Source organism: Archocentrus centrarchus, chromosome 17 (genome assembly GCF_007364275.1).
Source record: "Archocentrus centrarchus isolate MPI-CPG fArcCen1 chromosome 17, fArcCen1, whole genome shotgun sequence".
Classification (NCBI taxonomy): domain Eukaryota; kingdom Metazoa; phylum Chordata; class Actinopteri; order Cichliformes; family Cichlidae; genus Archocentrus; species Archocentrus centrarchus.
Genome location: NC_044362.1, coordinates 28,567,433 through 28,581,249, shown reverse-complemented (window position 1 = coordinate 28,581,249; position 13,817 = coordinate 28,567,433). Strand labels below are relative to the sequence as shown.

At 39.6% G+C, this 13,817-nt stretch overlaps 1 protein-coding gene across 3 annotated transcripts in view; it reads left to right on the top strand.

Moving 5' to 3' along the window:
- The window catches only part of LOC115795488 (contactin-associated protein-like 4), a 128,728-nt gene that overhangs the window by 42,302 nt on the left and 72,609 nt on the right, over positions 1–13,817 (top strand). For all 3 annotated transcript variants that reach the window (XM_030751435.1, XM_030751434.1, XM_030751436.1), the window contains exon 3: positions 11,845–12,038. In XM_030751435.1, coding sequence (XP_030607295.1) covers positions 11,845–12,038 — 194 coding nt within the window. The remainder of the gene's footprint in view (positions 1–11,844; positions 12,039–13,817) is intronic.

Here is a 13,817-nt window from a genome sequence, read left to right as displayed (position 1 = left end):
CCACGCCAACCACAACTACAACAGCGGAACAGCAACACACACACAGGCAAGCTCTCGGTCTTTTTCTCTCTCTCCATGCTGCCTTCACGAACCTCCCGAACAGTCCGAAATCCCACAACATCAACACGCTCTCTAACTAAGAGAATCGCTACAGTATGTTAACGTAACATTAAGTTATTCAGATAACCATAGCATAAAGAACATACTAACAAGTTAACCAAACCATCAATCCATTGAATTCTTCATCCTCGGTGTCACTTCTAAACAATTCTGTACACTCCGTAGACGAAGCGCCGCTTCCTCTTCTGTGTCGCGTTAGTCAGACTCGTCGTCAGCTGCAGTTCCAATTATTCCAGCCTTTCTGAATCCCAACAGGATGGTTTGGTTGTCACTGAAGCCCATGTTTTCTTGATCCATCCAATGACTTCCAGGAAAGTTGGGTGGCGCATTCTCCCAGTTGCCGTTAAGCTGTGCTCTCCATCCATCATCCACTGCGCCCACAGGTTACGCAAGACTGCCTTAAAGCTGCAGCTCACGGAGATGTCAAGTGGCTGGAGTATTTTGGTTCATGTGTTATAAATGTCACATATACGTCGCTCCGGAGTATAGGTCGCACCCCCAGCCAAACTATGAAAAAAAGTGCGACTTATACTCCGGAAAATACGGTAATATAAATTTGGCTGACAGAAGCACTTCCACTGACCTTAAAACAATTTAGTGTGCTGTAAGCGGTCCTGAGGTGAACAAATCAGATGTAGGTTTTTGAGTTTTTTTCCTAATCTGGGCCAAGCCACATTCCCAATAATGAATCCAACAACCTCTCTGTCCTTTGTTTTCCCACTTTGCGATTCATTTAACACAGACTTGTCGTTTTCTTCATTTGCCACCAACAGCATCTTCTAACAGTACAAGCCTATGCACGACTGGAAGCAGCCAGCCATTTTTGCCAGTTTGTGGGACTTGGCAGAGACATGAAGTGTGCTTAGCTGACTTGCCAGACACCTGAAATGACCACAAACTCTCTTTGATGTTATTCTTTGCTGCATAGTTTTATCACACAAAGCTCAGCTAAGTGCTGATGAATGTGTTTGTCTTGTGTAAAGCGTTCAGAGCGATGCATGTATCCTTTTTCATAGATAGCAGATTCTTTTGAACAGTGGCACACTCAGTGTTTTGTGCAGTCGCTGTATTTTTACATCTGGTTGCAAAAAAAAAACCTGGAAAGCTCTGCCAAGAGGCTCGTTGAAGATGAATTTCTTTTTACCAAAAACCTGCAGGATGAATCACTCACTATTTTGAGCTCCCCACCTCTCTGTTTAGATCCTCCTTCATTTTGATTTCCTGTTCTTACAGTTTATCGCTCAGTTCTGGTAGAAGCCTCTTTTTTTTTTTTTAAATCCTAGTACTATTTTCCCCCCTGTCCCTTCCATCTGCTTTCTATGTTTTAAATGAGCTTCTTAGAAGTTGTCCCCTTTTCTTTCCAGTCTGTTTTCTGTTGTAGTCATTAGTTTCACTCTGTCTGCAGTCACATTTTCATCAGTAAAAACTAATTTAGTAAGCCACATCTTCTCTCCAAATGTTAATAGCAGTGTTCGTGTTTAAACATTTTCTTTCTCAGGCAGCGCTGACAATTATCAGTGAAGCTGGTGCAATTATGCTGGAATAGACGTTAAGACTTATTGTGCCACTGTAATCACTTTCTTAGTGAATTTGATTTAAAATGCGAATTTAACTTTAATTGGAAACCTGTTGTGTTTACGGCTTGCCAACTAATCAAGTATTGATTTACGCCTGTGTCTGTGTGTTCATTGTTCAAAGTTCCAGTGTTTCACTTGAAGCTTGAGGGGAAATCGGCTGTAGTTTCCCTGCAGGAGATATCCAATGTTTCCCAGCCTGTTGCTGCTGCATTGAGCCCATTAGGCCTTCTGTTCATCTGACATATCATCAGGCTGCTGAAATTACCATCCAGGCTTGCTATTCTCATGTAAATGATTAACTTTCATTCCAGGCCTGTCTTTCCCTCTCGGCTCCCTGTCTGCATGTAGCACTGTCTGTTAACTTTGCTGCCTGTCTCTCACGGTAACATCTTGCCTCTTCCTCTACCTGTCTGTCCTTTCAACTTCTGACTTTTCATTTTGCTCATGTCTGTCTCTGTATGTTCCTGTCTGTCTTCTGTACCTGTCAGGTGGAATTTCGATGCATTATTAATGATTCAGCAGTCCTTTCTTTGCTTATCTATCTATCTGCTTCTTACAGTGGTGCTTCAGTCCATGGCGGCTTCATGTCAGCCTTGGTCTCCCTTCAGCAGTAAAGCTGAAGGGGAGTTGTGAAGCCTGGCCAGCTTTCCTTTTTACCTGTTACATACACTCCTTATAGCTCTAGTAATGAGACAAACTGAGTTGGTTTCAGATGTCAGTCCTTACAGGTGAACTAGATTGCTTTAGTGTCAGGGATTTAGTGAGAGGGCAAACCTATCTTACATTAGTTTATATCAAGCTTTGTGGAGCAAAATTTGCCCTCAATCTTGCCAGAAAAAAAGTATGACTTGTACTAAATATTAAAAGTCATACTTTATTTGGGGACTTTTAAGGGGAAATGAGGATAAATTGCTTGTACTTTAAAAAATGAGAGAATAAAGATAGTGGTCAGTTAGGTCAATTGCTTTTAATGAAGTCCAATTAATTGGTGGCATAACCCAGTCTTTTACTCAGCATACATTAGGTTAACAGAAAGTGCAAAAGAAGAGTTTATTCACTAAGTACTTTATTAGGAATGCCCATGTAGCATAATAAATAAATTCTACCAATATGAAGCCTATATTTTTCACTTTTTACTGACATTGTCAGAAAACATAATTCAGCAACTCAGACTCTGCAGTGGTTTGACTTGAACAGTTTCCATTTCTTTTTGCCGTTGTAATGTACTGGGAGTTCAATAGGAGTCTGTCTGAAATAGCAGGCAAAAATGTTCAGCTGGCGTTGTCAATGACATGTAAATAACTTAATTGAAATGTCAGAGAAGCTTCTTGTAAATGGGAGAAGTACTTTCTGACAAACAGCTGAGCAATTTCATCAGCTGCCTTTCATATGAGTCTTTCATCCTGTGGGTGAACTGCAACTGACAACATTCAGCTGTAGATGTACTATAGAAATTGCTCAACAATAAACTATTGGCATATTTAAATAATAATGCTCCTCAAATAAATTAATGCTTTTTTCCTCCATAACAAAAGACTCACAGCTGTACTATTAAAATGTAAACAGAAAAGATACAGAGCATAAACAGCAAAAGTCTTGACTTATTCTTTAAAAAAAAGCCAGTCTCCGGTGAAGTAGACTTCACCAAAGTGCTTCCTCCTGTGTGTGCTCCTGTACATCTAGTACTCTGTACAAATAACAAAGCATGTAAACAGACTGACTGAGCAAAATTCCATCCTTCAGTCAGCAGGATTTTAGCCAGCTCAGTAAATCCATAGACATATGCGCAACGAGCCCAATGCAGCATCTATGTATCTGCCGGCTGCATCACGAACACACGAAACAGACCCACTTCTGCTATTAAGGTCACGTGACTTATGGTACAAACCAACTTCCGCTATGGAGTGTATGGCAGGGCCCTCTTGCCTGCAGCCAGGTACTCTTGGGGGTCCAGGTGATGAAGGCTGTATGTACACAAAACACGGCGACAGCAGAGGATTTCAAGAGGCTCTCCAAAAATCACCGACATCACCGGAAGAAGTCGCTAAATTTGTCGTTAGTCAATTTTTGGGGAAAAAAAGTTGCTTGGGGGTCTGAAGAGCCACTAAATTTCACCAAGTTGGCAACACTGCCATACTGTTGCTTCCTGCATGATTTACGAGTGAGGGAGAGAGGCGGGGCAGTGTGAAGTTGTGCAGAGACAAATTGGGAGAAGAGAAAGGTGAACTGGTGGATCTACAAATATGATTGTAACGTGACATAGACAATATCGATATAAACGATAATGTCTCATCTTATATCGTGTATAAAATATATTGATATTTCTTAAAAACTCGATAAATTGCCCAGCCCTACTAGGGACCCTTACTGGTTGCATGCCCCAGCCACCACTTAAATCCCGATTCTCTTCTTCCAGAGATAGTGTGGTTGCCTCTATACTATCCAACTGTAACCCCCATTCTTAGCACAAGATCAGAGATCTCTGTCCATAAGAGTGAACCCTCAACCTCTGAGGTCTCAGGTAGAGAAAGGGTAGAGATGTTCACATATCTTGAAGTACTGTTTAGGGAGGGAAGATGGGACAGGGATATTGACAGACAAACTGATGCACATCTGCAGTAATGCTGGTTTGTTGGGGTGAACTGAAGCTGTTGATTTACCAATCTACATTCCTACCCTCACCTATGATGACAAGTGAGTAGTGACCAAAAGAATGAGAATAGGGATACATGTGGTGGAAATCACACAGAATAGCTTGGTCATTTTTAGGAATGTAGAGCTACTACTCTTCCACATCAAAAGGAGCCAGTTGTGGTGGTTCAGGTATCTGACCAGGATCCCTTTTTGGCAGCATCTAGGTAAGGCGTTTTGAGTATAGGCACCCAGCACATGCTGGAAAGACCTCAGTGTACCCCTGGAAGAGCTGAAGGATGTGGCAGTTTGGCAGGGCAGCCATAAATGTATTTGTGGTACAGGTAAAATGGTAATAAGTCACAAGAGGATCTAAAATGTATTAGCTAACTGTACCTTTTTTGTGTTAAAAAAATAAAATAAATAAATATCCCAGTGTGTACAACTGTCCAGGGGCTTGTAACGGATTTGGGGAAACAATGGAAATGAAAGACTTGTCTTCTGATTTGAGATCTGCAATTGTACATACAACATCTGCCACATTAGGAGGTTGAAGTTCTGTGGCTAACATTTGATTGTGTGGCTGCTCCTAATAAGTACTTGTTAAGTGTAGACATGTACAAAAACATCTGGAAAATCTAAACTCAGTCGAATGTGTCGAATTTCCAGAACACTGGTTGTACTTCAGCTGGTATTACACTTGCTTGTTTGTATCACAGTTTCTTCAGATTTGGAACTGATTAATAATTCAGGTTTCACCCCTCAGTGTAGCCCAGATGTGATGAAATGCATGTTCCAGTGCACTGTTCTTGTCTATTGTCTGAAGTAACTTTTTGTTTGAATTTGAGTTGATTTGAATCAAATTGAAAATAAGTACACACACACACACACACACACACACACACAAATCTCTTGGTGGTGTTATGTTAGTTTTGCAGTGCTTTGTATTCTGTTTGTACAGTTTACACAGTGCTCCATCTGTTGTGGGGGTTGTTTTATCTGACAGGACATAGTAAATCTTTGCAGCGTCTCTTTGTCTCAGTCATTTGCTTCTGATCTCTTTCTCTTTGCCTCCACAGCCTTATCAACATGAGTAAAGGTCAGAGTCTCTGCCCCGTACTGTTCTGCTGTCACTGGACATGTCTGAGTCAAGTGCTTATTAGCTTTGGCCTTTAGCTCTTTAAAGATCAGCCTCCACCAGTCACCACACCAAGGGTCTTTCAGATTTCTGCTTGGCCTGCTGGCACACATTTTTCAATTATTTTTGATTGTTGAGTAAATGCTGAAAGTTTTCATTTTTCTCTTGCAAAAAACACTCAACATGCAGATAAATACATAAGGGACATTCAAGCAAAATACCAAAGTACCATACTAAATCTCAAAATGACAAACGCTGGGGCTAATATTTAACTGTCACTATTCTCCACTTGTTTTACTGTAACCATAAATGTAAACCCCCATTTAGTATTCTCTCTTTATTTTACTTTTGAAAATGACATGTGCTTGAATCACATGTCAAATGTCTTGTAGGGATCTGTAAGTGTGGTGAGTCTATAAAGCACGTTTATTTAGGAATGACACTGCTCAGTGTCCTGGAAAAGCTTAGCAGTGCCAGCGTGCTGGAAGGAAGGCTCCAGTTTGATTCATGCAAATTCTGTCTTGGTTCTGGGACAATGGAGAAATTCTTGACTCCTGCAGTAGAATTGTTGGGCCATGAAAGTCTGCACATCCAGGCTAATTGTCCTGTGTAGACTTATTCCAAGATGGCTTATGACCATCTTGTGGCTGTTACTGTGGGAATCTGGGCAGCTGAGACTGTAAATCCCAACTCATTCACTCTGCCTGTTCATTGGAAACAGCTTGCACACAGAACAGTAGAGTACAGTAACCTGAAGATTTGGAGTACGTTGTGGCATACAATGCCTTGGTTAGGTCCCAAACACACTCACACGACACTCTGGTGATTTCCACAGCAGCCTTTTTGTTCTCCGTTAGACACTTATCACATTTTTCCGTTTTGCATCTCGGCTAGGTATCCACTTTTGGCTCAGCTCAGTCCTCCCCTCTCCTCCTGCCAGCTACTGCATAAAAAGACACATACACACAATCGCTGCACGCTGCCCGTCCTCCCTTGATGCCCCTGCCTGAACCCACTGCCCCATTTCTCGCCTGCAGCCATGCCCCAAACCACACCCCACCGCCACATATGTCTAAGACATAATCACACATATAACGCCTTAAAGTGACTGTTGTTGTGATTTGGCACTATATAAATAAAATTGAATTGTACTGAATTATTATCACTTTAACAGAACTAGAATTTTGATGGCACAGTATTTTTTCAAGGTTTTAGTGGGTTTTATTAGTGAGTAGATAAAACACCATTTTTAAGTTAAATCAAGTAAATGCCCAAAGCAAGTTTTGAACTTTAATGAATTAGGTTGCATGGGTTTTATAAATATTAGTACACTGAACTCAGACTTATTGACAGAATATTAAAGAAGAGTGAAGGTTGATTAACCCTTTATAGGGCAAGTGCCTGTTTTTAGTAATTTCCAACACTTTATACAGTATGTGACGTCCATCCCGTTTTTAAAAATCATAATGTGTATGTTGTAATGTTCCCAAAAAAAGTGATGATGATAAAAATCTGTTATAATATTCTAAAATTTATGTTACTTTCACCATGTGTGTTTTTCTTGTATTATTTATATATGCACTAATTGGAATTTTTTTACTACTACTTACGGGCAAGGAGCCAAATATGGTAACTTTCCTGATTTTGATTTTCTACATGAAGATGAAACGTTGTGAAAAATGTCACAAAAGTAATTAAGTCTTATGTCCTCCAATGACACTCAACAAAGTTGTAATTTTCAATTTCAGAGTATTTCAGTGAGTGCCCTGTTAAGATTAAATATTAACAGATGGTTCAGGGTCACCTGATCCAGCCCCAATTATAAGCTTTATCAAAATGGAAAGTTTAAAGCCTAGTCTTAAAAGTAGAGAGGTTGTCTGTCTTCTGAGGCCAAGGTAATGCCATTCAGAGTACGTATCTGGTTAGGTATTGTGTTCCTGAAATGTTTAGGGCCGAATACAATAACCTATGTTTTGTATGAATTTAGAAAAATAAAATTACAGGTCATCCAGGACTTAATGTCTTTAAGACATCCCTGAACCGTCTGTAGTTTACTGATTGATTTGTGTCAGCTGGCTTTATGACCCTATGGAATTCCACTTTTACGTTTTGTAACTCTCCACTAATGTGAACAAACAGGAAAAGAACAAAGGAAATCCACCACACATTTCCTGTAATACTAATAGTGTATTTAAGTCTTTGTAGTAAAATACTGTAATCAGCTGTTCCAAATGCTGAGGTCTAGCAGGACAAGCATGGCCACTATCTGAGGCCACAGGGGATTCCTCTTCTGGAACCTTATAATTTTACTTTATAATTTGCAGGGCTTGGGATTGTCAAATCCAATAAAACTGAGACTTAACAGGCAGATTGGGTAGGTATACAGGTCAGCAGACCAGCTGCTCTTGGAGGTACCAAGATCAAGAAGGAAGCTCAGAGGGGACAGGGCTTTCTCTGTTGTTGGTCCTAAGTTATGGAATGACTTGCCTTTGCAGGTTAGAGCGGCCCCTTCACTGTCCACTTTTAAAGTTCGTCTTAAAACCCATCTTTTTTCCTTGGCTTTTAACTCCAGCGGGATCTAGTTTTAAACTGTTTTTTTTTTTTTTTTTTTTTTTTTTTTTAACCTGAAAGAGTTATTAAATTGTTATTTATTTGTGTTTTAATGTACAGCACTTTGTGTCAGCTGTGGTTGTTTTAAAGTGCTTTATAAATAAAGATGGTATGGTATGGTATGGTATGGTATTAGCACTGATGTGGGTGTTACTAATCACACGGTGAAGGAGAAGTTAGGCTTGATAGTGAAACAGTGACTTTAACAGCTAAGAAGTGAAGAAGTGCAGACCCAAATGCAGAGAGACAGAGTTCAGAATACAACCAGAGGCCTTTATTAAGGCTAATTAAATTCCAGGAGAAACCAAAAAAGCTAAATAAGGCATGAGGATTACAAGTATCACTACAAGCGCTTGGAGTACAGGGAATATGCTGCAGGATCGAGCAGGAAACGAATGGGCAGACTACACAGTGCAACACAACAAAGAACAGAAGCAAAGCGAGGGCTTAAATACACAAGAGGTAATCAGGAAAATGGGAACATAAGGTTAATTAGACACAACTGAACCTAATGAAGGATGATAAGACAAGGGAGGTAAAATCAGGAATAACACACATAAGATAACAGCTACCAAAATAAAACAGGAAGTAATGTAACAGGGGACTATCTGACACCAGAGACAAGACTTAACGTGATACAAGGAAATCCAAAGAATAAAATATAACTATATATATAACTAGAACTCTGGCCATAAACAGAAATATGATGACAAAAGGTAGCAAGAACTAAAACTAAGAAGCCCTAAAGACTAAACTGAGAATATAATCATAAAAAAACTAACCAGAAAATATCTGCTACTTAAAAGAATTCCAAACACCGCAAACACAGGAATCCAAATATTAATCAAAAAAGCTCAAAACTCAGGCACAAAACCCAGGGTGCGTGACACACAAAGGCTTTCTGGGGTTAAGAGTTACATGTGGCTTCCAACTGCGATTTCTGCTTTTGCACCATCAAATAGCCCAGCATTGTCCCCTCAGGGTGTTTTTAGCTTTGTTATAAAATATTGACAGAACAGGCAAAGGCTTGGTCACATGAGGACAGGTGGTATTTACTTTGCTCTTTTAATGCTTTTCAAAGCGTGTTGACCCTAAATTTTCTCTGTGCAGTATTTCCTCTTCTCTTTAAGCTGTCTGTGTGTACTTATATTATTGATGTTGTGGGACAACATGTGGGACACCTGTTTACCTGGTCACATTGTGGGGATCCACAAGTCCACATAATTAAATAAAGAAATAATTACATTTAGGTGTGAGAAATTGTTATGGTAATTGTGGTTAGTGTTACAATAATTCCACAGGAAATGAATGTACATCAGTGCAGTGACATCTGAAGTGATGAAAATCGTGTGTGTATGCGTGTGTGCGCAGTGGGGCTCTGGTCAGCAATCTCCTCTTTCAGAATCGACCATCTGGTGTTTGAGCTCTGAGGCGTTACTTTGGCCTGACAAAGCACTTTCACACACTCACGCACATACTCACATACACAAACACACAAATACAGATTCTGGCTTCTTCTTTCTCTTAGAACTGTTGTCTCTGCGTCTGAAAGCACACATTTAATTATAATAAGCTTGTATATTGCAAATCAATAGCTTACGCCACCACATTCAGGGACAGTGTTTTCGAATGAGATGCATTGCTGCTAGCAAAATGTACAACAAACCAATATTATTTGTTGTGGGGAAAAAAGAACATTTTCAAAGCTCGGCTTGTTTTGGGAACCGTTCTTTTGGTTTACTTTTCTTCTTTCAACCTATTGACCTAGAATACATCCAGTCGATATGCTACCACACCGCTCCTTATTGGTGATGTGTAATATGGAAAAGGAACCTGCACAGCTGCTGTAAAACTAATCAATGCTTGGCACTGCAACACCTTATTGATGATATTTTATATAGCAAAGGATGCAGTCTTGCAGGCAAACTTTAAAACTAATCAATAGATCACACCACAGCTTCTTAGCACTGCAATATTTAGGAAAGGATACAAATGGCCTGGCAACTAATCAATGCATGGAACTGCATCATCTTATTGATGATGCTTTTTCTGAGAAATGTTAGTAGAGAATTCACAGCAGCGTGTGGTTGTTTATAAGGAGCAAAATATCTTAAACAAGACGTAAGACGTTTTGAGGATTGTATTGTATGCCTTATTGCTTATCCAATTGCCAAGAAGGCAGTTAAAGGCAGCAGTACACAAAAAGCTGCATTGTAATGGATGATGAGACTATTGCTAAAGATTTTGTTTAGGCAGAAATATCACAGCAACTACTGCATGGGTTATCATTGGATTTTGTTCATCTGTGCATGTGCCACTCAAGATGAACTGCATTAACTTTGATGATCTTTGGTAAACATGGGTCTCTGAATGGGGAAGTCACAATACTGAAAATTTTGTAAATGGTAACAATACCACAGTTACACAGATTCAATTCTCAATGCCCAATTCAATACCTAAACAAAAATGAATATCCCTTGAATATCTCTTTAGTTAAAGGTAAACTAAAAAAAGTCTAAACAAAAAAAAAAAGTTTAAAATGTTAACATAAGTTATATGACAGCATACAGACTGAAATGTTGTTGGATAGTTGTTGAGAAGCCTGCTAATGTTATTACGACATAATCACCTTGAATTCTTTGAACAGAGCTGGATGCCAGTCTTTAAGGCGCTTCACTAAATTGGAAGTATTTCCTCCCTTTGTCTGAAAAGCACAGTATTGTCATTTGCATAATGTGTTTTGTGAATCCTTTAGCATCCGAATCTTACTGTCTTTCTTATTAAGTCAGGGCGGGGCTATCACGGCAGCTGGATTAGTCGTCGTCTTCCATGTGTGAAGGCATCGGAAGTATCCGTTATAGGGTGACATCCGTACCTGCAAATGTTAACATGAGCTCAGAGATTAGGTTTGTGTTCACTACAGTGTTAGTTTGGGGGTTTTTTTGTTTTCATTTCGTTATTGTCTGGTGTGATGCAGCAATTTTACCAAGACAACACAATCACAATTTCCTCCTATGAGAAAAAATAAGTAAAAAAAAAGTAACCTTATTTATAACATAACATTTTATATCTATTCATATATCTTTATATGTACTGTCTGTGCTTGTAGCAAAGAAGCACCACATTGCACTCCATCTGTAATTGCACAATATTGGAGATGGGGAGTTATGATTTATGGTGTACTTGTGTATGTGTGTGAAGGTAAGAATATCTGCAAAACAACTCACCCAAGGACAAATGAGAGACACAAATGAAAAACTGTAAAGGCTGAAAGTTTGTAACTCTGAAAATTGTTGTTGTAATTTTTTTTTTACTCTTCTTTTGATTTATGAAGGCAAAACGGACTCGTGATGAAATTCCAACACGTATCAAGTGTGAAACAGCTATTAGGAATAAAAAAAAGGGCAATAAAACAGCAGAATCTGAGTTCCTTGGGACCTTCAAATTAAGTTTTCTGCATTGAAAACACCAAGTCCTCCGTTTGACCAAAGCAAGTAAAGAATAACCTAGAAACAGCGTCTTCAGCTATTGGACAGAAATGGGTTTTAAAATGCTAACCAGATTTTTGCAGTGCATGTTTATTTCTGCATCTGGAACAACGAAACATGACTTAAAGGTCAAGCTATTCTTTAATCTGTCACACTCTTGCACACTGACACACACACCCTCACACCCTTATACGAATGAAGGTTTATTACTTTATACCTCAAAGGTTGAAATGTAATAAATCAATCTTTTTTTATTACTATTATTTTTGTCTCTCTGCAGGAGCTGGAGGTTGGTCACCTCTTATGTCAGACAGGTATCAGTGGCTTGAGGTTGACTTGGGTGAGCGGACTAAGATCACCGCTGTTGCCACACAGGGCCGTTATGGCAGCTCTGATTGGCTAACGTCTTACCTGCTGATGTTCAGTGACACGGGACACAACTGGAGGCAGTATAGACAGGAGGACAGTATTGGGGTGAGTCCATACAGCAAATGTACTCCCAAACAACAATCTGAAGACCTTTAGAATTCTTTTTTTAATGGTTTTAATCACTGAAAGCAGTATAATTGAGGCTAATGTAACAATACCACCTTAAAAACTGTAAAGCACTTATGCAGAAGCATCAGTACATAAAAACAATCATATTGATTGCAGCTAATTTTCCTGGACTACCACAGTCATATTTACATGTACAGATGATTTGGTGTTTAATAGGTCTGATTTGCATGAATCAGTCAGTCCTGCAGAGATAATCACAGTCATCAGGAGCCCTTTGACTCTTCATTAATAATGGATGAACCAATGAAAGGGCCCTGCTGACTCTGCGGACCTGTTGCCAAAACACTTAAGCTGCTGTTGATGGACACGGAGTGAGACAAGGAGATTGATGCCATGCAATTCGATTTAAAGGCCTTCTGAATGCTAAGATGATACAAGTGACTTTTCAGACTTGGAACTGTATTCTGATAATGTTCAAAGAAGAGTTTTGGCAGAACCCGAGTAGCTGTTTGACCTTTCTTACAGTCTTCGTGGTAAACTAAGTAAAGCCAGCTGTTGGATATAGCTTTATTTTTTTCCTCTTTTACTTGTGGCTACAAAGTTCAGAACAGTTTCCACACTGAGTGACTCTTAGCTAATTTCACTTAAACATAAACAGCTGTAGTCTTTGGGATAAATTAAACCCATCTATAGCGATGGTACCTTTACGTAGATTGCACATCTTTCTTTGAATGTCAAAAGCAGTCATCCCTGTCAGAAGAGCTGCTGAAGCACTGAGGCATTACCTCCCAGCACTTCACTTCAATGTTTTACCTTCACACAAGGGTCACGTCAGACTTGTACTTGGCTCACTGTGAAGACATGGATCAGTTTCATAGGGATATTCAGTAGTTTTTGAGTTTTTCTGATCTGTAAGAAAACAGCAATGAATCCTGTCAGCACAGTGATCCTGTTGTAAATATGCCTCCAGTGGCTTTAATGTCAAATCCAGTGGTCTAGCAAACATGTAAAACATGGTATATTGCCCCACTGTGAACATGACCATTTATCCAGGGTGAAGCTACATTTGTTACAGCGCTGCAGAAAGAAGCTTTCGATTAGAAGTCGAGCCGGGGCAATTTGCTACCGTCAGAAGAATCCAGCTAATCTCAGCACAGAGGATCTTCTTTGAGAGAGCAGAGGACAGCTCTTTGCAGCTTAAAAACATGTTGATCTGATGCTCTACATAAACTCTGCACAATCCCAGTCACATTTCAAAGGGTTTCTGAACTTTTGTGAATCAGGCAGCTAGGCTTAGAGAGCCTGTCAGAGGAGAAAGTTGATGGCAAAGCTGCCGGATCAACCACGGCGCTTTTTCTGCTGGGGTTCTGCTTTCAGCATACTAGGCTGAAGACCAGGGATGTATTTTTCATGCCATGAGAAAGGAAGACTTAGGGGAGGATGTTATAATTGTATCATTGTTCCCAGAGACACACAGGGTAAGCAGGGTAAGTAACTTTACAAAGTAAGACAGCAGGTGCCCAAAAAGAGCATCAAAGAGCACCCAAAACCAGAGGACAGCACAAAAAACAAAGGAAAAGATTAGACTTAGAAAAAAAAATAGAAACTAAGCCATGCTATCAAAACTATGACAATCATCTTCCTTTGTCTGCTTTCTGTCTTGTGTTGGCTCTGTGGTATAAATAAAATGACACTGGAATAAATGAGCTTTCAGCTGTCTTGAGCACATGATAGGATGCACATTCATATATAAAC